Source organism: Xiphophorus hellerii, chromosome 10 (assembly GCF_003331165.1).
Source record: "Xiphophorus hellerii strain 12219 chromosome 10, Xiphophorus_hellerii-4.1, whole genome shotgun sequence".
NCBI lineage: Eukaryota > Metazoa > Chordata > Actinopteri > Cyprinodontiformes > Poeciliidae > Xiphophorus > Xiphophorus hellerii.
In genome coordinates, this window is record NC_045681.1 from 17,018,194 (window position 1) to 17,045,004 (window position 26,811).

The following is a 26,811-nucleotide window of genomic DNA, read 5'->3' on the forward strand; positions in this document are numbered from 1 at the left end:
CACTGTCTTCTGCATACAAATCTTGTTTTCCTACTAACTTTATCATCTTTATTTCAAACATCTTCAATTCTCACTTATCGGTTCCAGTTTATGAACAAACATTACCGATAAGATCTGTACATATATTTGTTGATAAAGGACTCTGCCCTTCCTGTTATGTAGTCTGAACCCTGTCAAGTTAAACAAACAAAAAAAGATGCAAACAATAATACTAAAAATAATTTTAAAAAAAGTCACAGCAGGTAACTTAAGATGTGTTTATGCGTCTCATCTTTGCTTCATCTTGGTGTCAATAAAAAACTGAGCATCCTTCTCCGGGTGGCAAAGTGATATTCTGTCTGCTCTTGGCACATTAAAGCAGGATCAGTTTCCAAAAACACAGGGGTTTTTTTTTCTTCTTTATCTCCAGAAATACAGTCTGGTACAACACAAACGTCTCACTGCATGAAAAATGCAAACCTACAGAAAGACGCAGCTGAGTAAACAGCTTTCACAGACAGAAAACAGCAGCATCATTTGTATATTACATGAAAACACCGGGAGCCCGCGAGTGTTGTTTCGCTTTTGGAAAAGAAGATTTTTCTTTTTTGTGCCGCAGCATGTTTGAGGTTTTGATGTTGCCATGGTTTTATGGTTAGCAGCTCTTCTCAGCTGTTCTGCAGTCTCCCGTATCTCTGAGACCCAGCAGAAAACGAAGGCTGACATCTAACACACACAATCTCCTTGTTAAGACGATGAGCTCGTCTGCCCTGCAGAAACGCGCCGCTCCCACGAGAACTAAAAGAGAAACATCCACGGCATTGTGAGACGTGTTCCCCACGCCACCTCTGCTGTTCAGCTAGCATACAGATTATTCCATCACCTGTTTTTTTATTTTCTTCCCTGCATTTAGGATGGAAACATCAAACTGTGTATCGTAATGCAATGTTTATGGCTGCAACACGAAGAGAGAAAATCAGAATTCTATATGCTAATGGCGAGGGAACCTCTTCAGAGGCCGTGCTCAGCCTTTGAAGCTGCACAGAACAATATAAAAGTGATGGAAACATATAATCCCCAATGCGGGCTCTGCTCACTGGAATATTCAGCTGCAGCAAACACCAGCTGGCACAAGCCTGACATTTCCACAAATGCAAAGTGACACCAGTTGGGCTCCGTGAGTTATCATAGCACACAAGAAATATGAACTGGTGACCATTTTCTCAAAACCAGGCAGGTTTAAAAGTTATTTACGGTGGGGAAAATAAGTATTTCCTACACTACCATTTTCTCCTTTTTTAAGTTTTTCCAATTAAAAAGAATGGACAGAACTGTAATTTTTAGCTTCACCTTAACTGTGATATATATCAACATATTTTTAAAAAATCCAAAAACTTCACATTGTATAATTTTTAACTAGTAATTTGAATTTTGATCCGTGAAACAAGTATGTCATGTAAAGCGTAGAACTTAATTTGACACAGAAACCTTTGTTTACAATTACAGAGGTCAGGATTTTCAGTTGGCTTCTGGTCCAGAGACTGTCAAAGGCTGTTGAAATGCTTCTTTTGTTTGGCATTAATAACCGATAAACATCGGTGGACAAACGTGTCAATCTAGAAGTTTCCATCATCCTTGAGAATTACTATACCACACACATATATTCAGTAAATCCCTGAGCAAGATGCGTCGCGAGTTGCACCATATGTTCTCCTGGCATCGTTCTGGCTAAGAGTTTGACCAGTCGTCTTGACAGTACTGGTAGAGTTCATTTAAACTGGTTTAATTCCAGTCTAGTTTTTAATAGTGTTGAGGTCAGACTTCTGGAAAAAGGCATTCTGTGAATGTCGACCCTCTTTATCCATTTTCCAAATCAGTTTGGGTGTCAGAGTCCTGCGGTTGAGTCTAAGTTTTAACCGTTGTAGCAGCTGTTGAACTGAAGTTTAGTCAATGAATTTATTCAATTTACTGCCCTGTAATTAACTCGTTCAGTCCCAGAGGACGACTGAAGATGTTCTTTGTGTGACTTGGGGTTAAATTGAGAGAGAAGAACATTTTTTGTTTTACTGTCCTTTGTACTTGAGTTTGAGAAATGATTTATTTACCAAAATACTTGATGTTTATCCAGATTTCTTTTATTTAACTGATGAGGATAAAATGTGTCAATGGAAGTATTTTGTGTTTCAGTTAGCAGGGTTTATTTTGAAAGCCTGGCACCTTGGAAAAAGGACACATTATGTTTAAAAGGATATTCATGTCTGACCGGCTGTTTGTTTTTATTGTGTCTTGTAAGCCCACGTGAGCTGGACACCTGCAACAGGGTGTATGACACATATGAAAATAAGGACTGTCTAACTATCTAGCTTGGCTAAAAGTATTAGCATAATCATTTTCATGTTTGGCAGCTTCATCAGTTTGCAAACCTCAACTTCACTCATCCAAACATTCCTCACTGTGAACCAACGGCTCAATCTTTCTCATCTGACCATCAACTTTTTCTACAGAAATAATCCACACTCAAAGTGTTAATTTTTGAAAGAAATGTTTCTCATACCTCTCTCTAATACATGTCTATAGCAATATTAAGTGGCAACTCTGGTGTTCCAGCTATATTTACAACATCAACTTACCCTAGACCCTTATTAAACAGTACTGCTAACCTAAATGAACGCCAAGCGAATAGTAACACTTTTTTTTTCAGTTGTACAATCAAGTTAGAAAGTCTTCTGAGCCAGGTCGAGAATCTAGACTTTAAAGTGTGTGAACTAGCTTTTCTTCCTTCTTGCTGTCGAGAGGGGTTTCATAGGAGGTTCATCCTTATTAATAACAAGGCGTGTGTCTGGAGTCTCCCGCTGAAAAGACGTCCCAGCTGTGAAGCATATCCAGACATATTTGCATGTGCGTTTCTTCCCAGAAATGAAATCTCAGACCCGCTAAGCACTGTAGGTTTAAAAAAGGCTTAGCAGTGTTGGCTTTGTTCACTTTCCCCCCCCCCCAAACAGCGAGGATCTGATGCAAGCGTCTCTCAGCGAGCCGTAATCCACGCCGATGATCCAAACAAGAGCGCGGGCCTTGAAGACGCTTCAGCTACAGCGTTTCATTGGATAAGTATTTACAGTGATTAGAGAGGGGGCTTTGTTGGAGGAGCTCTGCGGCTGCATGATCAAAAACAACCAGCTCCGAGCTGAGATGAAGGTGCTCAAAGGTTTTGATTGTGCATCGCTCAGACTGGATCTCACGGAGGTCGGGAAACAACAAGACGCGTGATCGTTTTGAAGTGGAAGGCATTGGGAAGATGGGAAAACAAGGCCGGAAGGAAGACATGAACATTTAAAAGGGCAGTATTGTGCGTTTCCCAGGCGGTTCTATAGCAAAGTCAAGTAACTATGTCAACTTCAGTGATGACAATGCTGTCTATACGAAAAACAAAGTTGACTTAGTGTCATAGCGGCATCGAAAACCTTGAAATTGGGTTCCTGCCTCTTTAAGAACCTCCTACATTTCCAACAATCCCACTTCAGCACAACAATGCTGCATGACATTTACAAACTCTCCTCACAAATATTCTCTCTAACAAAGCCAAAGAAGCACTTTCATATTTTACATAACCATATTTTTGATAAATTCACAGATGTTGTCGACTACAGTACTTTTTCAGGAAAAAGTGAAGATATGGATAATTTTATTATATATGCGAATGTTTTCATTCACAAACTAAAGTTTTCAAACTCAACAAATATTACTCTCTTCCTGTCAGAACTAAAATCTTTGATTGAATTTCTCAAATTAATAATAAAAAGAGAAATGCGTTTCTATTTGCAAAAATATTTTCTATCCTGGTTGCTGCAAGGAGATCCCAAAGCTGTGTCCCTTCTTCTCTGATAGGAACATTTCAAAACATTCAAAATTGACCAAAACAAGAGTTTTAGTCAGCATATTTATTTAGAAATGTGTATGTCAGTAATTACCTAGAAGGCAAGTTAATCTGGTATTTTCTGTCAAATGTATAATCCTATTTGGTTAGACAGAATGAGAAGCAACCACTTCCTGACAGAAAATGTCCGTTTCTTTTTTGTCAGAAAAAACAAAAACTGACATTATCTTTCCTGTAAGGTGTGGAGGATTTATCAGCTGCCTGCAGAACTAAATTGCATCAAATACCTTCCTGGATTTTAAGTGAACTTCCTACAAAATATCAACAACATAGACAGAGTTGATAATGAGCTTCTCTGGAGAAAAACAGTGGTAGAGTATGTTTTCAGAAAATAGGAAAAAAAACTTTTAAAATGTACAAACATTTATTACAATCCTTAATAATATTTACAATTTCTTATAATTACAGATGTTTCGGATTTCTGACATATCTTAGTTTTGTGAGTTGGTGCTGGTAAATCCTTGGAGACAGATTTCGGCTTGTTGATCCTGCGGAAGCCATGTTGGCTTCCAAGCAAAGCTGGATTAAATCTCGACGTCCCATCATCCTCTGCCTCCGAAGCGTATCACAGCGGTGCACCGCAAAGCTTACGGTGTCGCAAATCTACAGAAAACATAATTTGAAAAATATGTCAGAAATTATGTTTAGAATGTAATTTAGATTCACACATGCGAGGTTTCCCCCAGAAAACTTGCTAAGCCTGGTGGTTGTGACCATCGAGCAGCATTTCATCAAGCGACCTGCTGTGTTTTTGAGTTAAAAAATGTCTAAAGTTGACAGGAAATTTGAAAATATCCCTTGATAATTATGTTTTATTGGAAGATTAATACCTGAACACCAACTAAAAAGACTTAAACCATTTTTTTAACATTTAAAAACAAATTAAATAAATAAGCTGTACTTAGCCTGGTGGCCTGCCAGTCTTATAATAAACTGAAAGAAACCCTGTTATGCTGTAATAATGAAACCTACCCTTTCAAATGTTGAATATGATTCTCCCCGCCCCGTTGAAATACACTGCCGCTGAGACCTCCAGACTACTCTGTGGTAATTTCCTCCAACGTTGGCTGGCTCTGCCATTTCCGAGTGAAAAAACAATGTGGACAGTCCTGCTTGAAAGCAACAACTGTTCCACATCTGCGCAGATGTACTATGCAGTGTCTCTCGCACACAGGGCAGTTCTCAAAAATTTCCCTAAGAGCGCTTTCAGACACAATGTATTCTGCATCTTCTAACTCAGACGGAGACTCCATGTCACTGTTCAAAGAAAATAGAACCATGTTAAATGCATTAAATAATCACATTAAATAGAAAAAAAAAAAAAACAAAGAAAATAATCTTACATCAGGTCAGAGAAGTTTGTGACTGTATCTCCTGGGTAATAGTTTGAATCCTGAGATACAGGACTGGAGATCCTGAAGTCATCATCCTCTTCCTTCCCAACTTCCAGGCGAGGTCGTTTTGATTGTGCGCCAAGTGCAGATTTTACCGGTGTTGACAGGAAGTGCGGTAAAGACTGATCAGCGTCAGTGCCTCTGCTTGCAGTGTGAACAGTAGCTTGTACACCTGTGCAGAAACACAATTGAAATGTGTGATACATACAATAACTTAGAAGTAAACACCATATTTACCTTTACTCCGGTAGTGTTGTAACCTCAACGTTCCAGCTGACAACTGTGTAGACACCGATCTTGTACTAAGGAAACATTCAGTGTGTTCCAATGCCGAGTTTGTGGCACCAGGCGGACGAGTTTGTTTAATCTGAGGTAGTCCCTTGGAATTAAAATGTCAAAACAAATAGTAAAATTTGGGTAGAATGAAGTCAAAACAACAAGAATGATCATTTCAATTTTGATTTACATTATTATTACTTCATAAAATATACAGCTTGGATGTTACTAGCATTTGAGTGCAATGTCATAAGTTCAGTGTTATCGTGGACATCTTAGATGTTTTGCAAAAAACATAGCAGAACGTGGAAAAAAGGTACAAGGAAAAATGCTTAGTCATTACTGGTAAACATATTTCACACTGTGAAATGACTTAATTAATATTTTACATTATAAAATCTTTGTTAACAATGGAAATAGTAAAATAGTGGGATACTACTATCAGTAAGGATCAATGTTTAATTGTTGTATTTCTGTGCAACTCATTAAAAGAGGTTGAAAGATATGCCAATAATTAATTGCCGATTTACTTTTTCACCTTTGATGTTTGTAAACATTTAATCGACTAAGTCGAACTTTGTTTCAAATTAAATGAGCAGATTAATTTGTTTAATCTGCTCATTTAATTTCATTTCCTCTAAATTGGGGGTGCACCGATTTGCAGCTGATTTCTCTACTTCTGGGAGATCTGAGATCGGCCAAATACAAACATGTGAATCTCATCTTATCTGCCCCAGCAAAGGTCTAAAAGTCAACAACTGTCCTCTTCTGCTCTCCAGTGAGAGAGGGTTGACTGATAGACCGGCCCACCAGATCACAGTTAACAGTTGTCACCTCACTGTTACCAACTCAGGAACTTTCTTGCTATATTTAGCGACAATTCAGACACAAAAATTATATCGGCCAAAATCAGAATCGGCCAGAAAACTGCAATCGGTGCACACTTGCTCTAAATTCACTCAGCCTTGCTCTTGATTGGTTAGCTCTGTGACATCTGTTCAAGAACCAGGAAGTATGTGACGACAAACTAATGAAGCTTGGAGAAGAAGACTGAGGCTTTTGAAAGTGAGCGAGCCAAGCAAGCATCATGTATAATTATACATGATGCCAACATGAGCCCTCACAGAGGGGTTTTATAAATGCCGTATTTACTGCAGCTAGCTAACCGTTTTTCTACAGCTGTAGAAAAACCTTCTGACTGGCGTTTTATATCATGTTTAGCTTCAGTAAATGAAAATACACCACAAACGTGGCAGAATATGGCATTCTTAAAACGTGGTGTAAGCCAGCTAATGAACACAGATTGTAATAATAATAATAATGTAATATTATGAATGCTAACCGTAGATCACACATGAAGCTAACAAAAACAATGAGTTGCTTTCCAACTTACCTGCGCAGACGCCAACGGCGCCTGGGCTCTTCTGAGCGTTGGAATTGCGTCGTCTTTTAGTGATAATCTTGTTATTAGTCCACTGTCAAATTCCCTTTTGTTTAGAAAGCTGTCGTCGGTAAAGTGCCTCGCACAGATGTGCCAATTTTTTTTCGTCGGAGTGTTATTTTGAATGATGAAGTCCAGCCATTGCTTAAGAACCGTCTCATCCTTGGGAAGCTTAAAAAGAGGGTAGTCTCCTGGGCATCCGAAAATACATTTTCTTCTCATTTTTTAAAAAAAAAATCCAAAAAGGACAGGAGTAGTTAGCTCAGTAAATGTGCGGAGTTCTTCTTCTTCTTGGTCTTTTTCTTCTTCCCTTTCTTTTGCCATTTCCGGCAGATTGTGCACCAACTAGCGCATTACTGCCTCTCGCTGGTGGAGATGGCGTACTACATGACTTGATCACAGAGTTGTATCAAAAACAAACGCCATAAGGGCTTCAAACACTCCTTGCAATTGTAATGTTAAACCAAGTAAGGTTTTAATTCATACTGAACATCATTGAAAAGAGAGTTCTACTATCCAAGTTAAACTTGCTGCCCTCCGTAAGAACACGATCCACAGTTTGCCATAAGATTCACATTGACTATTAAGTTACAATTCTGTGCTTCTTTGCACATATCTATGTAATCTTTTGTGCTAGTTTTATGGATTTGTCATTATTGACTTTGTTTATAGTATTGCTGTCCTTCTGCAGCCCTGTCCCCTCTTCTAAGACAAATTCCTCCCATGAGAGATGAATAAATTATCTTATCCTCTCAGTGTCCGCCTCCCTCTGCCACTGAATGAAAATTTGCTTCTTAATAAGACTTCAGATTTCTGAAAAATGAAACACCATCTGAATCTCTATGGAGACCTCAAATGTAAAAATATGTGCACCCTCTGTTATGTAACCTTTATTTTTTTAAAATATATATATACCGGTATACAGGTAAAAGCCAGTAAATTAGAATATTTTGAAAAACTTGATTTATTTCAGTAATTGCATTCAAAAGGTGTAACTTGTACATCATATTTATTCATTGCACACAGACTGATGCATTCAAATGTTTATTTCATTTAATTTTGATGATTTGAAGTGGCAACAAATGAAAATCCAAAATTCCGTGTGTCACAAAATTAGAATATTGTGTAAGGGTTAAATTTTGAAGACACCTGGTGCCACAAACTAATCAGCTGATTAACTCAAAACACCTGCAAAGGGCTTTAAATGGTCTCTCAGTCCAGTTCTGAAGCCTACACAAACATGGGGAAGACTTCAGATTTGACAGCTGTCCAAAAGGCGACCATCGACACATTGCACAAGGAGGGAAAGACACAAAAGGTTATTGCTGAAGAGGCTGGCTGTTCTCAGAGCTCTGTGTCCAAACACATTAATAGAGAGGCAAAGGGAAGGAAAAACTGTGGTCAGAAAAAGTGTACAAGCGATAGGGATCACCGCCCCCTAGTCAAGATTGTGAAAAAAAACCCATTCAAAAATGTGGGGGAGATTCACAAGGAGTGGACAGCTGCTGGAGTCAGTGCTTCAAGATCCACCACCAAGAGACGCTTGAAAGACATGGGTTTCAACTGCCGCATACCTCGTGTCAAACCACTGTTGACCAAGAAACAGCGCGAAAAGCGTCTCACCTGGGTCATGTTTTCTGACGAAAGCAAATTTTGCATTTCCTTTGGAAATCGAGGTCCCAGAGTCTGGAGGAAGACAGGAGAGGCACAGGATCCACGTTGCCTGAAGTCTAGTGTAAAGTTTCCACCATCAGTGATGGTTTGGGGTGCCATGTCATCTGCTGGTGTCGGTCCACTCTGTTTCCTGAGATCCAGGGTCAACGCAGCCGTCTACCAGCAAGTTTTAGAGCACTTCATGCTTCCTGCTGCTGACCTGCTCTATGGAGATGGAGATTTCAGGTTCCAACAGGACTTGGCGCCTGCACACAGCGCAAAATCTACCCGTGCCTGGTTTACGGACCATGGTATTTCTGTTCTAAATTGGCCAGCCAACTCCCCTGACCTTAGCCCCATAGAAAATCTGTGGGGTATTGTGAAAAGGAAGATGCAGAATGCCAGACCCAAAAACGCAGAAGAGTTGAAGGCCATTATCAGAGCAACCTGGGCTCTCATAACACCTGAGCAGTGCCAGAAACTCATCGACTCCATGCCACGCCGCATTAATGCAGTAATTGAGGCAAAAGGAGCTCCAACCAAGTATTGAGTATTGTACATGCTCATATTTTTCATTTTCATACTTTTCAGTTGGCCAACATTTCTAAATAATCCCTTTTTTGTATTAGCCTTAAGTAATATTCTAATTTTGTGACACACGGAATTTTGGATTTTCATTTGTTGCCACTTCAAATCATCAAAATTAAATGAAATAAACATTTGAATGCATCAGTCTGTGTGCAATGAATAAATATGATGTACAAGTTACACCTTTTGAATGCAATTACTGAAATAAATCAAGTTTTTCAAAATATTCTAATTTACTGGCTTTTACCTGTATATATTTTTTACATATTTGATAAAACTATGTCGTGACAGTATGGTACGACATAGATAATCTGTGAAAAAAAAACTGCCTTCTCTCAGTGGTATCTGGAGAAATACAACATGTGGTCAGAAACAACTAATCAGCGTGAGGAGGAGGGTCTCAGCGCTGTAAATCATACTGATGTACATGCTGCTCGGACACTCCCCCTTGCTCTCTGCTAGGCTACAAATGCGGAGACTACCACAAAATGCTCGGGCTAGTTAGCATGGCCACCGATGATGGCAAATAAACTCTTTCTGTCACCGTAAATTGTTTATCTGCCATTAGCACATTGAGCACCATGTACACAAGGTGACTGAAAGTGTTAAGACCTCTCTCCTGGCTCTGATTGGTTGTTTTTGACCAGGAGCGGTACATTTCCTCAGACGGGAATAGAAGCAAAGTTACCATCTGCCCCGACTCAAGAACAACTCCGACCGACTCCATCAGAGTGTAAATCTGTAAATAAAATGTAAATTCCCAATTGGAACGCACACTCATGCACAGCTCTTCTTCTTCTTGATTTTTTTTGGTTGGTTGGCCAGAGCCACAGCTTCAGCAAATGTCTGTTATTACTAATTGTTGCTGCTGCTAGCCTGCAGGAGCTGTGGGGGTTAGGAGGGTGCTTAAAGATGCGGAAGCTCAGCTTGGAGACTGCAGTCCAGAAGAAAAGGCCCTCGGTCCTCGGTTACAGCAGGTGCTTTTGTTCTCCTGAATGGTTGCCACGGGAGCTTCAAGGATTTCTCAAACATACATGAATGATTCAAACAATACTCTGCGGATGTTTGTGGTAAAGGAGAGGGGGAGTCGATTTTACATCCTGCTACCCCTTTAAGACTATTTGTTTTGTAATGAAACAAAAGCCACGTTTGTGTTCAGTCACTTGCTGAGTCACCGTGTGCCTCCCTGATTTCCATAAAACCCATTAAAACACTTTACATCATGAAATCACTCCCACACTGGGATTTTTCTTCCCTCCACCTGTACGGCATGTTTGTCTGAGGTTCTCATTTTGAAGCCAATTTGTGTCCGAGCGTCAGCGTGTAAAAGCTCACATCTGTCTGCCTCAGTCACGACGCAGATATCAAACCTCAATTTCAGATTTTCCCTGACCACAGATTATTGCGCATTCCCTTCTCTGCAGGTTGACAGTAAATACCCAAGATAATCACATCTGCTGAAGACAGATTATGTCTTCACGGCCTCCGCCGTGTCTTTATTTACCGCCTTGGATTCATCCAACCAGCTGCGGAATCTAAAATGATCCTGCACCTGTTCTGATTCTGCTCATTTCTCTGTAACTGTCCCTCGTTTCCGCTTCTCTGACTCTCACTCGGCGCCCGTTCAGCATCACAAGTCCCTCAGGAGACAACAAGAACAGAGTGAGATGTCAGAGTGAAGATCTGCTCTGAAAAATGTCGCCTACAACGTTTTTTTTTCCTTTCTGCTTCTCATTCAAACACCCAATTAACCTGCACGTAACTGCGACACTTTGAGACCACTGCATTTAATAAAAGTTCCCTTTGTTTTGAGGGATCAAACGAAACCCACCAACCGGACACAATAGGAAGCTTTGGCCTTTTTCAGAACGCCGTACGGTTTTAATACGCCACAATAATTGCCAAAAAGCTTCAGCTTCAGTGGGGCGGTAATATTGCTTTATCGCGTCAACCTTTGAGATCCTTCAATATTTTTCCGTTAAGCAGGGTAATGAATGAAGAAAAAAAAGACTTACAATTTTCAATGCAAAGTAAGTTTTCTGTTAAGGGAGTATATTCAGCCATGGTACTTTTTAAATGTAATTCAAGTCTACGTCTTAAACTCAAGTCATAACCTCATATTAGTGCACTTGTTAGTGGGCAGACGAAAAAACCTTGACTCCACTTGGTATTGAAACAGTGGCACTCCAAGTATTTATGTAAAAGATTACTAAGCATTGATTTTAACTTTACATAAAATCGGGAACAAAATTACAACACACTAATTCATTATTTTGAACCACTTTCGTTATTTTCATGAACACGGCCCTCAAGGGCAAAAGTGCAGAGGATTGTGACCACAGGAGTGGTTTGTTAATTCCTTTCTTTTGCTGTTTTTTTTGTTTTGTCATTTTGGCTGCCAAATCTATGTTACAGGGACTTTGACAGACATTAAATTTTTTTTTTTTTTTCTTTGATTAATCCTTCAAAATACCAGTTCAGTGACAGATTTACAATCCCAATGCACCTGGATCTGACTTTGTACGGCTTTAAACAGTGTTTTGGGTTATTTGTGGCAGCAGGGTAGGGAACTTCATATCTTGATAAAGATAAAACATCTTACTAAGCATTTTTGTCATCTAGAATTTCCTTCAAAAAGTTCTGGTGAGGAGTGAAAAGCGTCCATGAAAATTAAACCTCACCTACTGTGTTTAAAAAATTTTTTTAAAAAAAGGTCTGAAACACTATCCTGAGTAAACTGGGCTTGTCCGCCGCGTGTCCGTTCTGCAGGCGCACAGGATGCAAATGAAGAGGAATGAGGATGCAACAACGAGGACATCATCAGAAACAACCAGATAATAACGGGGGTAATATCGTTTGTGAGCCCGGGTGGGAGAACTGCAGTGCAGCGCCCAAAAACAAAGACGGTGACACTAAAAAAAATCAGCAGCGGCGGCTCTTAAATCCGTCATTCCGATTTACAGCCGCCTCGTTTTTTATATAGTCGCTCTGGTGGGACGACAGGCACCAAACATTGCCTTCATGATTGGCTTCAGCTGCGCACGCAAACACACATTCACACTCTTCTGCCATCAACTCACCACGTGAGGTTGTTAAAGGAAAGATTCAAGCTAAAAAAAAATAAATAATAATAATAATAAAATGGAGATTGCCTGACAGAAGGTTCAATGTGAATAAGTCATAGAAACTGCAAATTCATTACCACACACACACACACGCTTGGAATGAACAGTGTAGAAATGTGTAAACACAGTAGAGGACACGTACATAAAGATGTGATTACTTATGCCGAGAGTCAGGCAACCTTCCCTGAGGCGGTGGACGACAACTCACACACACATACACACACACATATACAAAATGCTAATCATAAAACAGGTTTGGAGAACTCTGCTGAGGGTTTCTGAATATGTTTCACTTCTTATCTATTTCACGGAAAAATCTGCAACATTCTACAAACACTTGAGCCAGAATCTTATTAAAAACGGATCAATTTCCCCTTGAGAACCATTTATTTTTTTTCTTCTTCTTCACTGAATCTCATGTTTGCAGACTTACAGTAACCACGAGCAGATCAAATGGTCTTTCATAACTATCCAGGTTGAATAGTTACGGCATTAACTAATTATGGTCTCTTTAGCAATCAAATCCATTCAAAGTGAATACAAAACTGTTAAACCAGGAAATGAAGTTGCTTAGGTTACATGTGGCACAAAAAAATAAAACGTACCGATGTTATAACTTTCTAAAAGTTACAGAAACTCAAGTTTATGTGGACCAAATAAACACGTAGTGATGAATCGTACGAGTTTATGTTGGTGCAGAATTATTTATACGCCTGGCAGATTTAAATTTAAGCGTCTTTTTGATTTAGCAAATAAGTTTGCTTTAAAATTGTTAGGCACGTTTAAAATTGCTTCTGCCCTTCTAAATAATCAGTCAACAAATGAAGCCCATCTTGTGGTTGCTGAGTAGCTATTTAAAGTTTTTCTTGAAAATTTATCTTTGGGGATGAGCTCCAAGTTTTTGAGATTAAAAAAAGTTTCCTTGTCATCTCCTTAATCTTTAGCTCCCTCAAAAGATTAATCATTAGATTCAAGTCAGGATTCCGACTTAACCATAAAATATTAATATTACTTCTAGTCAGGAGAAACATATTAGTAAGGATAAAAGATGATCTTAAACCCAAATCTACCAGGAAAGTTTACGATTTTGCGCCTAATTGTTCGCACTTCAAAAGAAATACTGCTTAAGTTGTTTAAATACTTAAAAGCCAGGCCCTGTGAGGTCAAAAGTTCAGATGTTCTTCATTACAGCTTTCTGAAAATAAGGTTAATATCATCTGGAGAAAACAACAAACTTAGCATAATCCAAAAAAAACAAACACCTATGACCCCCTTGGAGTACAGCAACTCAGCAGGATTTCCATCACCGCCGGTGTCACACCGAGCGGCGACAACAGCCATCTAAATGTAAATCACAGACTGTGCTCTTACAATAAACTGAACACATGCAGTCTCAGCTGCGAGCCTCACACAGACACACCTCCCATTTTCCACATAAGTGTTAAAAAATAAAGTGCCAAACGTAAGAGGAGGACAAACCGAGGACACAAACAGCACAGCTATTTCACACTTCAGACCGAGGCACTCATGACAAAGCAACGTGCAAACAGTTGAGAGGCAAGAACGGGACAAAACACACACACACACACACACAAAACTGCAGATTATAAAGACTGTTCTTCATCTGCAACAAACAGACACTCATCTTACGCAGCAGGTTTCTGGCTGCTTTCAACAAACCGGTTGACAAAGGGACAGAACCTTCTTCATCATGCACAACGGAGACGTCAATCAGCATCCTCTGATGGATCAAACCACAAAAGAAGAACATTCATCCAGCTCTTATTTTGCAGGTTTTAGTTTTGTGGTCAGCCAGTCAGGCCGATATACCATAGATCAGTTTAGGAAAGTCTAGGACTTATTTATGAGCTCAATCATAAATCACAAAACGCAGCAGCGTGTCATTGCAGTGGCTCAAAGTCAACAGTTAAGCATGAAGCAAACATGAATAAGGTTCTTTACCTTTACTCGGGTTCAGTTGTTCTTCATTCCATTTTACAGCAGCACTCATTAAACGCTCTTTTAGATGTTTGTCAGGTTTCCTCCACAGGATCTAATCCTCCAAAGTTGACACATCATCTGCTCCAACGTGATGCATTCAAGCACAAAGAAACAAAATGGGAGAGTTTACTTTTACATAATGACAAATGATGTATGACTGGAATTTTTCAATCTTTGAAAATCTTCAACTTTAAAAACTTTTAGAAAATGTTTTATCTATCTTTTACAAACAGCATGCTGGTTTGTATTAAAATTCCTTATTGTGCATGTAAGCTTTTTTTTAAAAATTGTGTAGAATATTGAAAAAAAATAAAATAAAATAAAATAAATTCCAGGTGAACTACCAAGACAAACAGTCACTTGATATTTTTTTTTTTTCTGTTTTTGGACTTTTCATTGACTTTATTCCTACAGTTCAGTTAAGAAAAAATACAAATAAATAAAATAAATAAACAATAACAATTCAATCTAAATACTAAAATAATGACAGTGAACTCAAAGTGGCAAAACCTGTAAAATATGATGAGAATTAGGTAAACTATCATATTGAAAAGATTTTTAAATCACTTTTTACATCTAAACAAAATATTAACGAAGCAGCCAACCTCTCTTCCCCAGTCATAATACACACAACAGTCATTTTACATATATAATAATCATAAATTTTAGATATTAAATTAGAAAACTGATAACGGTATTACCTAACAGGGAGAGAAACTTAATCAGGGTTAGTCGGAGCTATTCCGGTTGGTGGCTCAAGGCCAGAAACTGAGCTTTAATCTCTAGTGGTGGGGGCTGTTATTGACCGCCGGCGCCTACAGGAGGTGAAAAGGTATAAAAGGTCATATTTAATGGTTTCTGTACCATAATCGTCAATATGCAATTTCCTGAGCACTTCTCTGTGACACTATTAGAACATGAGTTTAAAAAGGAATTTGGAAGGTCTTAAAGAAGGTTTATCCGTAATGTAGCAGTTTGTTTCTGAACTCTGACAGAGTGAAGGGGTTTTTATTATATGTGAAAGGCAATGACCCAACTGCGAAAGAGTAGAGGCAAAGGAAATCAAATATAGTTACTTTGCCTATATTGCACAGAGGAGAGCTTTTCTTAAGTCTAGAATTTTCTTGTTGCAAACGATATTTTTCCTGGAGATAATATCAAGGAAAGAAGGAACTTAAACTGTTTTCAAATTTTTAACCATCACTTAGCTGAAGATTTATCAGTAACCTAATATTTAACACTCAGGCAGATGACTGCACACTCATTTGACAACCGTCTGCTCCTCAGTCGGTTTTGGACGAACTTTTGTTTTTCACTTCCACTTGTTTTCATCAATCGGTTTTGCGTCCTTTCCACCACCTGCTTTCTGCCGCTTTTTATCTCCCGTATTGCTGTTTTCAGCTGATGTGTTTGGCTCATATTATTGCCCTCTGTGACTCTCAGCGATCACAACAACACTATAAACTTCCACATCGCTGCTCGCACATGTCACGGCTCAGCAGCGCTGGGTTTGAAGAACAAACTGTGGGTGAAACAATGAAAGCCTGCAGTTTCAGGAAGTGGAGATGTGCCGCATGTAAATGGCATTTAATGGCTTCATTCAGCTGCTCCTTGTTTCGTCAACTGGAAACAATCTTTCTATCCTGCCAGTAATGTAAGCAGCTATTTGAGGTTATTTAGAAAAACTTTTTTTGAGATGCTCCTGAAGTCAGAGGCAAAAACAATCCGTGTGGATTTGACCTTACCTGGACTTGGTATTTCAGTTGTCATCATAATTTCCTCCACCAGGTGGCAATGTAGTTTGTATTTTATCATGTTACAAGATGCTGAGCCAAAACAAAGAAGAGAAAGGAAAATGAGGCGACGTTTTCACATTGTTGCTCCTCTTTCATAAGATGTTATTTATCCCTGACCTATCTGCTGTGTTTCTTGGTCTTTGTGTAGTTTCGTTATTTTTATTCCGCCAAAAATAACTGACTGTCACATTTTGGCCGTCGCAGGTTTAATCTCTTTTTAAACCTACGGGTCAAACCACTAACACTTCTTATGTTTGCGAATTAGCGGTGAGCCTCACTACTTACCTTCACGTTAATGACACGGGGAAAAAAGTCCATTTGTGATTAGCCCGCCTCCAGAACTTAAAGATAAAATGGTGGGAGAAGAAGTAAACAGGAACATGAGATATGAGGAGATATGCAGCCACTTTCACTTTTTTTATATATAAATAATTTGGGATGCTTCTGTTGTTTTGTCCCATAAAAACAACCTCAGGACGCTCGCAGTCCTGCATTTTTAATCAACAGTCACTAATATTAAATTAAACCGGTTTGATATTGTAGCTGTGCTGACCTCAAAGTGTGCCGACACAACCGAACAGTATTCATTAAAACCCCCATTTACTTGCTATCCACTTTCCAGACTGCCAGAAGCTCATAAATAGTGAGGATGAGGATGGAGATAATTGGACGCACGGTTTCGCTTTCGGCTCGTGACAAGAAAAGGAACGGGAACATTTGAACGCAACATTTTTTGCCTGGGTGGCGTAGACAGGCCATGGGATCAGAAAAGCAGCACATGCTCTTTTTTTAATGATGGGGAGACGTTCTCATGCAACGCCGCCATCACACCGGAGATAAGAGTCTCAAAATGACTTGCTAAGGTCATGTCACATTATGCTCAAATTTAAGGCCGCACTTTGAGTAGACCACTCAAAGCTATTTTTTGTGAACCATTCAGAGGTTAACTTAAAGCTACTCCTTCCATTTTTGTTGTTGTTGTTGCAATTGATTGGATGTTTAATCAAAATACACTTCATGTCACTGCTTCAATCTCAAGGACCTTTTTAAGGAGTCAGGCAATAGTTTTGCAGAATTATTCACTATGTAAATGTTGTCCTTTCTGGCATCTTCTAATTTTCATTGGTTCATTTTAAGTACATGTCTATTCAGTATTACGTCTGTCAGTTTCAAGTTATTTCAGTGACAACTGTTTGTGTTTTGGTCATTAAATAGAGAGGTGCCAACCATTTTTGCCATTCAAAAGTTTCCAACCAGTCACTTTCACTTAAATGGCACTGTAAATCCAAAGTTTGTTCAGGAAGCAATGCCAATTGATGTTCTCTCTGCAATGAAGAATACGTATGTCTCTCATAATTCTAATGTCGGCTGGAATCTGGAACAAAGATGCAACTTCTGAGTTTCGTTTTTCAATTTTATTCAATTTCCACCACATCAAAGGAGTAGCATAGTACTCCATCTTGCCTTATGCCTAAATTAGACGCATTTTTCTAGCTTCAGAGCCAACAGGGTTCAACAGAACCAGATTATGTGCCAAAAAAAAAAAAAAAAATTCTGTATTAAAATTACGATTGATGGGTCAGGTGAAATTTAAAGTGAGGGCAAGCTTTGAAAACGATTTGCCTTAAAGCCATATCCCCTTATCTTTCTAGCTACCATGAAAAGTTAAAGACAGCAGCGTCTGAGTTAAACAATTTTAAAAGTCAATCAGAAGGCGTCTTCGCTTTTCTGCTGACCTTTGACCTTGGTCTTAGAAGAGCTGCTACATGGCTTCCTGTTGCATGTGCGAGCCTCACGATCTGTCTCGTCTTTTTGGGGTTGTAATCTTCAGCGGCAGTAACTAGCTGGATGGGAAAAAAATCCTGTGTGGGGAAATAGGAGAGAAGCTTCCCCACTTTTACCTGTATCCACTCTGCTCTGCTCTGGAGGAACCTGACTGGAAGTTAAATACACCTTCTCAGCTCTGCAGCAGAGATACAAACAGTTCATCACCGTATTTTGTGCTTCATACCGTTTATTTCAAAGTCTCGCTGACGCAAGCACAGTGGAACAGTGAGCCGGTTGGCGGGCATTTACTTCGCTGCAGCCAGAGCAAAAACAGGAAAACACTCAAGCACATCGTCTGACAGCCAACATTACCGTTTGTTATTTTGCGCAACTGTTTGTTTCAACCGTTTTCAGCTTCCTGTGTGCGTTTGTCCCAGCATTTTTTTTTACCCACACTTTCCTCAGTGTCTGAGCAAAATGAACCATGGAATGCTTGAGTATTTTCACTTATCGCTTTAGGGCCAAGAGTCTGGGTGAAGTGACACAATATTTGAACACTAACTGGAAAAGAAGACTTCCAGCTCTTTCCTTCCACTAATGTTTTACACAATTGTGTGGCTCGATGATGTGAAGTGTTCTGTTGATTTTGACAGAATACTTTTACAGTTTGCTGTAGACTTCGCCGTAGTCACTTCTTGGGTGCCAACGACACAGAGAGAACTGAACGATACCGCCACCAATCAAACACCAGTAATGCTGCTTAATGTCTTCAAGTTATTCTTCAAGTCTGCTGGCATTCACCCAGTTACTTTCTCCCATCTTTTACTTTACATATAAAACTAAACAGTTCTGTAATGATGCAGTAAAAACCCTTGTGGACTTGACCCCATACACTAATTGAGTTGAGGACTTTATGTTCCCCCCTGGTGGTTGGCTGTGGTACAGTTTGCTTTTATTGATTCATGATTATCCATTGAGATGAATGAGATGCACAAGCTTTCATGATTTTTGTGAGTCTTTATTTCAGCAGCATTCAAATCGCCTCAGCCAAGTGACAGATGAGAACTATAATCGGTGATGAGAGGCGGAGGAGTGAGATGACCAAATAAAACAGGAATACAAGCTTCTTCTTTTTTTAAACTACCGCTTGCGTTTGATTTGTTTTACGGTGAACAGAGAATGTTTGCAAACTCACAGAACATCCGCAGTACCCAGAGTGTTTAACCACAACTGCTCAGAGTAACAGGGAAGCTTTGATGCTGCATTCAGGTCCAGTGGGAAACCAGAAGTAAACTCAAGACCAACGAAAGTCTCTCAAGTTTGAGCATTTTGACTCTGTTCAAAACTAACCTTCGACAAGTCAGACTTTGCAAACCGAGGACAAAACATCTGTGCATAATTTATCACTTGCCTTAGTTTAAGTAGGAAAATTTGCCTGTTTTAATTAATATTATTAATCTGAAATAAATGTACAGATTTACGCTAAAATGAGTTTTCAACAAATTTAAGTTAATCTCTGACAAGAGTCAAATCACCAAATCACTAATAATTATACAAATAAACCGATTTTAAAAAAAAAAAAACAGTGGATATTTGTATCTTTATCTGCAGTCTTGTTTTGCAGCTATGAAATTACAGGCATAAAGCTTAAATAACAAAAGTAAACGGAAACAAAAAATGTTCGAGAGAGAAATCATTGTTGCTGTGCGACATAAACGCAGCATTTGTTGGACAACACACAAAGTTAAATAATAGAGCAGGTTGGACAAGTCCAGTGTCGTCTCATGTTAAATAAAGTGCTTTCTTTTCTTTTTTTTAAGATTCTTTACAAGCTCATCATTCAGACATAACAATGAATATTACAGTGAAGGAGACATTGTTGGGGGGGAGGGGTTTACAGCTTGTTACATAAATAAAGAGTTAGCTGAACAGCAAAAACACTGCAGCAGATATTATTACACCAAAAAAAATTAAAATAAAGTGACACGAAATGGCTGGATGCTTTTCCTTCAAGTTATCCAAACTAAAGCATTCCCACAGAGGGATTACAGCAGTAAACAAAACAAACAAAAAAAATAACACACACAATGCAGTGAATATCATGGATACACATAGCGCACATTAACTTGTTGAACTTCCGTTAATAATTTACAGTGAAATATACAGACACATGTTCACCTGCATGTAAAGCTTATTCTGGAAACCCGCACGACACCGACACACCCGGAGAACTCCGGTAGGCAGAGAGCTCTGCTTTCATTCCTCAGTTCCTCCCGTTTATTTGGAAAATGTGTGGATTAAAGGTTTCAATCTACCCCAGGTTCTGATCTGAGACGTCCAGAGCGTGAAAACAGGACAGGACAAAGATGAACATTTCCAAGCTGTCAGAGGAAGGGGGGACGAGGAAGCGATCTCCAGGTTTCACCAGTTTATCCATAGTTGGGACGTTTATTGATCGGGCGCATTTTTAGTGAAACTTCACCAGAAAACAACAAAACAAAACAAACAGATTTGATGTTTTGCTGTCTGGGTTTTGAACTGAGATGAAATCAAGAAACTTGTTTTAATAAATTACTGGGGACAAGTATGGAGGACATGCGTCACAAAACGTTGGTGCTCAGAGATTTGTCTGGTAAAAATTTTTTTTGAAAAACTCGTACCAGACAAAGAAATTTCACTTATTCAGCTTAATATATAAAGTCATCAGTCAATTTACCACCATAAAAGATGAAGCAAAGGAAAAATGTTCATATAATAAAGAATGGTGACACTGGTTGAAGATAAACTTAAACTAAGGAGAGTTGAAGAGTTTGGGACAAGATGGATAACAATGAGACATTGATGTTTTTCCCTCAGCAGGTTCACTTAGTGTTAACACCCAACATCACCATGATTTCAACAGTTTATAGTGGAAATCATAAAAAAGGACAAATGACAAAGGTTTTTATAAGTTAGGGTTGATTTCACTAAGTCGATTCACTGGAAAGGAAAAAGAGTTAATCAATTATTGGTCGGACGACTAAATATTCAGGACTACAGTTTCTCCAAGGGTCGAATACTTTACGTATGCGTGCAAAACTACCTCGTCGGGTTTGATCGTCTGAGTTCATGCTCACGCAAATCTCCAGACTTTTCCCAAAACGTTCACCAAAAAGAAAAAGAATAAACAGAAGCTGGAAGCGTTTGTAAACACAGCAGAGCGTCGGTGGTGAGCAGCTCGGCCGTGTTTGGCTGGACACCGCCGCGCTTCGAGGCCAGATCAGCAGCAACTCCTCATCGTGAAGGAATCTGCCTAAGATGAAAGGACCTTCAGGTTTAATCCAGCTCTCGGTCGTCACAGCTTGTGTGAATATTCACCTGCCTAATCCAGTGTAAGCCTTCGCTAAGAAACTGTTAATCTGCTTGCTTTTTTTTTTTTTTTTGATTCCTCCAGAAATCCTGCCTGTGCTCTCTGAGCTTCAGATAAGAACTCATTAGCAGCAGCCGCATGTCCGAACCTTCCCCCACTTTAACGACAAAGCGCGCCAAAGTCAGAAGGGCGCAGGTGGAGCCTGAATACCCGGAAAGTTGAATGAAATGTAGGAACTTTTAACAAGAATTTCTTTGTTTTCCGTAGCACTTTCAAGGGGAAAAAAAGAACAATTAAATCAGACAAAACATTTTGGAAATGAAAAACTTTGATGTGTTTTTCCAAACCAGTGGAAGATGAAATTTGGGGGGGGGGGGAAACAAACAAAAAAAAAAAAAACAACCCGCCCAACCACCCGTGGGTTTTAACGTGTGTGTGATGATTAATTTAACAGGGAACAACAAAAGAAACACGAGGATGTGCTGCGAATCCACACGGACGCTGCTGCAGATCTGCGCTGCCATGGCAACAAGCTTTAACGGCTACACCTGGGCAGAAGCTGCCGTTCCACTGCTGGACTAACGGCTGGTACTAAAAAGCAAAAATAAATAAAATTATACAGCAGGCGAGGTGCGAGGGAGGGAGGAGAACTAGAGAGGCAGTCAGAGAGTCACGAGGCGGGTGAGCGCTCTGTCATAAACATCTATGTTTAGCCTGGAAACAAAACGACGAGAGGAAAAGAAAAAATGCACAACTGGATCTATGTCGGTAGACTTCCTGTCCCCCTCATGTTTCATCTCGGTTTGATGAAATATGACAAAACGTGCCAGCTTTATGTTTTATTTAACGCTTCCTGTTCTGAAAACAGGCTCACATGTACAATGACGGTGGTTTCAATGTGGATGTTGATGCTAAAACGCAGAGATGCAGATTCAGACTGAAGTTGACTTAAACATAACACAATAAAAACGTACACAAAGTTGGACCGGATGAGATCCAAACGTTCGATCGCTCTTTATGCTGACTGAATTTTGTTTGAATTTTTAAATCACGCATTTAAAAATTAAAAATATTTTTGGCTTTGCGACATCCGTCTTTGAAAACAGCTGCGCTACAGTCGGTACTAGATTTGCGTAGCTAAATTAACTCAAAGAGACTTTTGTCTCTTTCGGTTAAAGTCTAAGTGCAACTTTAACATGTCTAAATGCAATTTTAATATAATTAATAAATGATGCTGAAATTAGGAATCCAAGTTGAAGATTCTCACTCGCGCTTGAAAATCTAAAACGGAACCGAATTATTTTGCATTTATTACTTTATTCTACGGATGCAATGGCTATTGCATCTGTTTATTGTTAAGAAATCTGGGCTGTGAAAACTGGAATAATTTAGATAAAAATAATTAATGCTATTTTTTGGCATCGGGATCAATTATTTCACAACAGACAGAATTGTCCTACACTGATTTCAGATTCTTTAGAGGAAAGCTCACTGTACTCTTTATCAACTTTTACTGTATTTATAAAAGGGGGGAGAAAGGGAAAACAGCGAAAACATTAAAAACTTGTATTTTCTCTGCTGAGCTGGATGTATAAAAGGTCTAAGCCAAAACAAAGAAGAAATAAAGTATTTGATTAAAGCAAAAAAAAATTTCACAGAAAATGTAAAGCGTCAGATTTAAGGAGTTTGTGATCTCAGAAAGTTTTCTTTCTCTCATTAAAGCCTTAAGCTAAACGATGGAATCATCCATCGTTTTTTATTCGTATATAATAAAAAGTCATCACTTTTCTAAAAATTCATCGGCATCTGTGACTTAGAGTCGTTGCATTGAAGCAAAGCCAGTTTGCATATTTCTGCGTCCGTTTCTGTGTTTTTTTTGTTGTTGTTGTTTTTTCCTCTGACGGTGTTGCATATTTTATTCCAGCGCTGTTTAATGTGAAAGCAGGCAGAGCTGACAGATAGTTGCCGATACGGATGACACGGGATCTTACTGGTGGGTTTGAGGCGTCGGCGGAGCGAAAATGTCACTGGGTTCAAACTTCCTTAAGGAATCCAGGCGAGTGCATAACTCCTCGATTTAGCAAAATGTTAGGAACGGTTCTGGAAACGTGTCCCGGTTTCAGATCGGCACCGTGGAAACGTGACATTCCGGCTGAAAGCCGTTTCAGACGGCAAAGCGAAGCTCAAATGTCAGGATTCGTTTGAGGAACAAAAAAAAAGAAATAAATAAGATGGTGAAACAAATGGCAGCTCCTCTGCTGAATGTTAACCACAAAATAACTCCTGTAAGGGTTTAGATCCTTCAGTTCAGAGCTTGGAGAAGGATTGAGAGCAAACACTTTAAGAGAAACGTCACAGTACGGCCATAGTGCGAGAGAGAAAAAGATCACAGAGTGACGTTCTGAAGCGAAAGGGAAAAAACAATCTCAACACTGCAAAAATCATTAAATATCATCAAGTATTTTTGTCCAGTTTCTATTGCAAATATCTCAGCTCGACTAAAATAAGACAAAACTGACATACAAGTACCTTCAGAAAGATAGCAGCTTGTTTTAAGTCAAGACTTCTTTGATATTAATTTTTTTTTTTAAAACTAGTTCTATTGGAAAATTTGTTCACTCATTTTTAAGTTTAAAGATCTGCCAATTGAAGTAGTATTTTTCCATCAATATTAAGTATAGACTTAAAAAGAAGTTCTTAAAAGTTACTTTTAAGGTAATACACTTGAAATTAAACATAGCTAAGAGATTTGCACTAGAAACTAGACAAATAAAAAAAAGACTTGCTAAGATTTTGTGTTTTTGCAGTGCAGCTAAACCGGATAGTCTGGAAGAAGGTTTTACTGGAAGCAACAGCTAGACAAATCCAAACTCTTCCTTTAGGAAGGAAGCTTTTCCTGTGAGAAGCTGGGGATTTAACCAAGAAGAAGAAAGTTTGAGGCTCAAAAGCTTCAGAAGAAAAAGTTTCCTCATGTCAAGGTTGTCTGAAAGAAGAGATGATAGAAGGACGAAGGGTTCTGTCTCTTCTGTGGTTGTGGAAAGGGAGAAACAACTGGACCAGCGGTTAAAAAAGGAGAGAGGGTGTGTTGCTGAAGGTGAACTGAAGATATTAGATATTTTGTTTTGCATCCAGTGTTCGATGGAATGCAAAGAAGGCCGGGTCTCACGTCGGAGACTTCATTTAAATTAACGCCAACACTTTTCCTCTCACAGAGGCTGGGCGCAGTCAGTCTGAAACTCATCAGAGGACCAATAAAGATTAAAATGTAAGCAGCAGCAGCAGCATGTGAAACATCTCAGGTTAGACTTTAAATGACGTCCGGTTCCAGCGATCCGCTGTGAGACGGCGTCTTCCAAATCAAAGGCACAAATCCATGTTTTTTATCGGTGATGTCTTTCGAGATCCGGGTGGTATCAGTCTTCCTAATGTAGTGCTTTTTTGTTTAATCTGAGCTCAGAATACCAACATTAAGTAATATGAGGATTCAGGATGGATACAGTCAGTCGGCGTGTTTGATCGCCCGCCGCCTCAGTAGCTCTTTGGTTTGGGGAGACGCGACGATCCGGAGCCGAAGGCTTTCGCCTTCAGCCCCGGAGAGTTGACACGATCCAACAGCTGCCTCGATGGCCTCGCCTTCGTGGATGCCGGGGCGGAGCCGTTGGCAGCATGAGACAGGAAGAGGCGGAGCTTGGAAGGGTGCAGAGGCATCAGGGATCTGGAACCTGTCCCTCTCCTTTCCGTCTCTTCTTCCTCCCTCCCCGGCTTCCTCTGTGGGTTTCCATCGTCCGTCGTTCTTGTTGGGGTTGTGCAGGTGGCGGCGATTGGTTTAAAAGATGGGGGGAGACCGTCAGGGAGCATTTCAGCGTGGGCGGGGTTACCTGAAGGTGGTGCTTGGTTTGTCAGTGGTTCCTGGTCTTCCTGATGGGAGGAGTGAAATACCTGTGACTGAAAACAAACAAACAAACAAACAAAGAAAAAAAAACTGATTTTAGGTCTTCATCAGCTAATGGACACACACGTGGCTCTGATTCTCAACGAACATTAAAGCTCGGTTCTGGACTGGGTTCTGAACCAACATAAACCTCCAGCTCTTTGTTACATCATTTATCAAGGGAGATGTTCTGTCAGATGGACAATCGTTTCACACATCCACACTTTGATCCGAGAGTCAAACCGCTTCGATTCATCCGGGTGTTTGCTTTCATCTGTTGGTGTGTGTGGGTCTGTGTGTATGACTTGATTACAACGTTACACCGTTATTTAAATTTACTTGTTGGCTTTGCTTGCTTGCTGTTGTAGTTGCTGATTACTTTTCCTCTCACAGCTCATGGCAGCTTTCTCTGTGGTTACTGAGTAGAAAAGCAAATGACTTGGAAGTGTTTCTTGTCTGGAGCGAGGGGACTTGTGTCAGGCTGTCACGAAAATAGTTTACAAAATGCTATTTAAAATGATCGCATTCGTGCGTGATGATGTCATTTTTCGGAGAACTCAGAACTTAAAGAAGCCGTTTTTACCTGAAGTGTTTTTACCGAACTGAGCACAGCTTTAACTAATGATAGTAACAAAAAGTTTTAAACTGGAGTGAACCCTGCTGCAACTGAATTATCAAACTAACTTTACCTATTTTCTGTATGTTTGTGTGTCGTTTACATATCTTATAGGGCTGGCCAATAAATCAATAACAATATATAAAATAATAGAAACATGATTGATATGAACAGTCTGATAAAAGGTTCAACATATAGAATTCGCTGAACTCCGATCCTGAGCCTCACAGCATTCTGGGAGATGTAAGCAGAGGAAAAACTTTATCTGCTCAGCCTCTCACGGCGAGCATCAACTCACTCTCTCGCTCTTTGGTTACCTAACAACAATTTGTTGAGTAACTTGTGCAGCAGCAGTTTCAGGTTTTGCCGCTGTGCCTCATAACAGCTTAAATATAATAATAATATATTTTTTAAAACAGCATGAAGTGACTAAAAGAAGAAAGGTCACACTATCAGACTGACAGTATTTCAGAAGTTTTAATCCAAAAGCTAATCAATAATTATCAATAGACTGATATGAAATTCTTATGTGGCGACGCGGTTTTCAGGCATATTGTCCAACCATAATATCTTGCTTAACTAGTGATATGTGTCCTCTACTTTAGTCACTTTACTGTAAGAAATTCATCTTTACTTTCACACTGTAATTTATTCATGATTGATTGCTGTCAGTGAATCCTCATGCTCAAACTGTTTATCTAAAAATTGGAAAACGAAGAAAAAGCTGATTAAATTTCCAGCTTTCTGCCCTTTAATCCGCTTCTTATGTTTAAATTTGTTTAAGGAATGCGCATTAAGACAGACAAAGAATTATTCTAAGTATTTTTCTTTGTCTATACCTATCAATAGCTTGGAAAAAAATTCAGATTCCAGACTTTTCCAGAGCTTATAGTGGAAAATTAGAGAAAACTGTAGTTTTCAGTTATGTAATTTCAGTCTAAAGTAGTTATAAAAACATATT

At 39.3% G+C, this 26,811-nt stretch overlaps 2 protein-coding genes across 6 annotated transcripts in view; both read right to left on the reverse strand.

The window, feature by feature from the left end:
* Nucleotides 1-4,258: 4,258 nt before the first annotated feature.
* On the reverse strand, nt 4,259-7,344 carry LOC116727706 (uncharacterized). The gene is made up of 5 exons (XM_032575312.1): nt 6,977-7,344; nt 5,545-5,686; nt 5,257-5,479; nt 4,886-5,170; nt 4,259-4,516 (listed from the first exon to the last, which is right to left on the reverse strand). The coding sequence occupies exons 1-4, from the start codon at nt 7,244-7,246 to the stop codon at nt 4,951-4,953; spliced, it is 855 nt and encodes a 284-aa protein (XP_032431203.1). The 5' UTR covers nt 7,247-7,344; the 3' UTR covers nt 4,259-4,516; nt 4,886-4,950.
* An 11,612-nt stretch (nt 7,345-18,956) lies between these two features.
* The window catches only part of ccser2b (coiled-coil serine-rich protein 2b), a 35,902-nt gene continuing 28,047 nt past the window's right edge, over nt 18,957-26,811 (reverse strand). For 2 of the 5 annotated variants that reach the window (XM_032574017.1, XM_032574018.1), the window contains exon 14: nt 18,957-25,248. In XM_032574017.1, the coding sequence (XP_032429908.1) occupies nt 24,832-25,248 (417 nt within the window). In that variant the 3' untranslated portion in view covers nt 18,957-24,831. The remainder of the gene's footprint in view (nt 25,249-26,811) is intronic. The other 3 variants (XM_032574019.1, XM_032574021.1, XM_032574020.1) reach the window with 3 other exon arrangements.

Bases quoted from the DNA above. Each gene is read 5' to 3' on its own strand.
- LOC116727706 (XM_032575312.1), bottom strand. From the start codon at position 7,246: ATGAGAAGAAAATGTATTTTCGGATGCCCAGGAGACTACCCTCTTTTT. The intron at 5,687-6,976 runs GTAAGTTGGAAA...TTTAATTCCAAG, and splicing joins CGCCGTTGGCGTCTGCGCAG to GGACTACCTCAGATTAAACA. The intron at 5,480-5,544 runs GTAAATATGGTG...GTTTCTGCACAG, and splicing joins ACAACACTACCGGAGTAAAG to GTGTACAAGCTACTGTTCAC.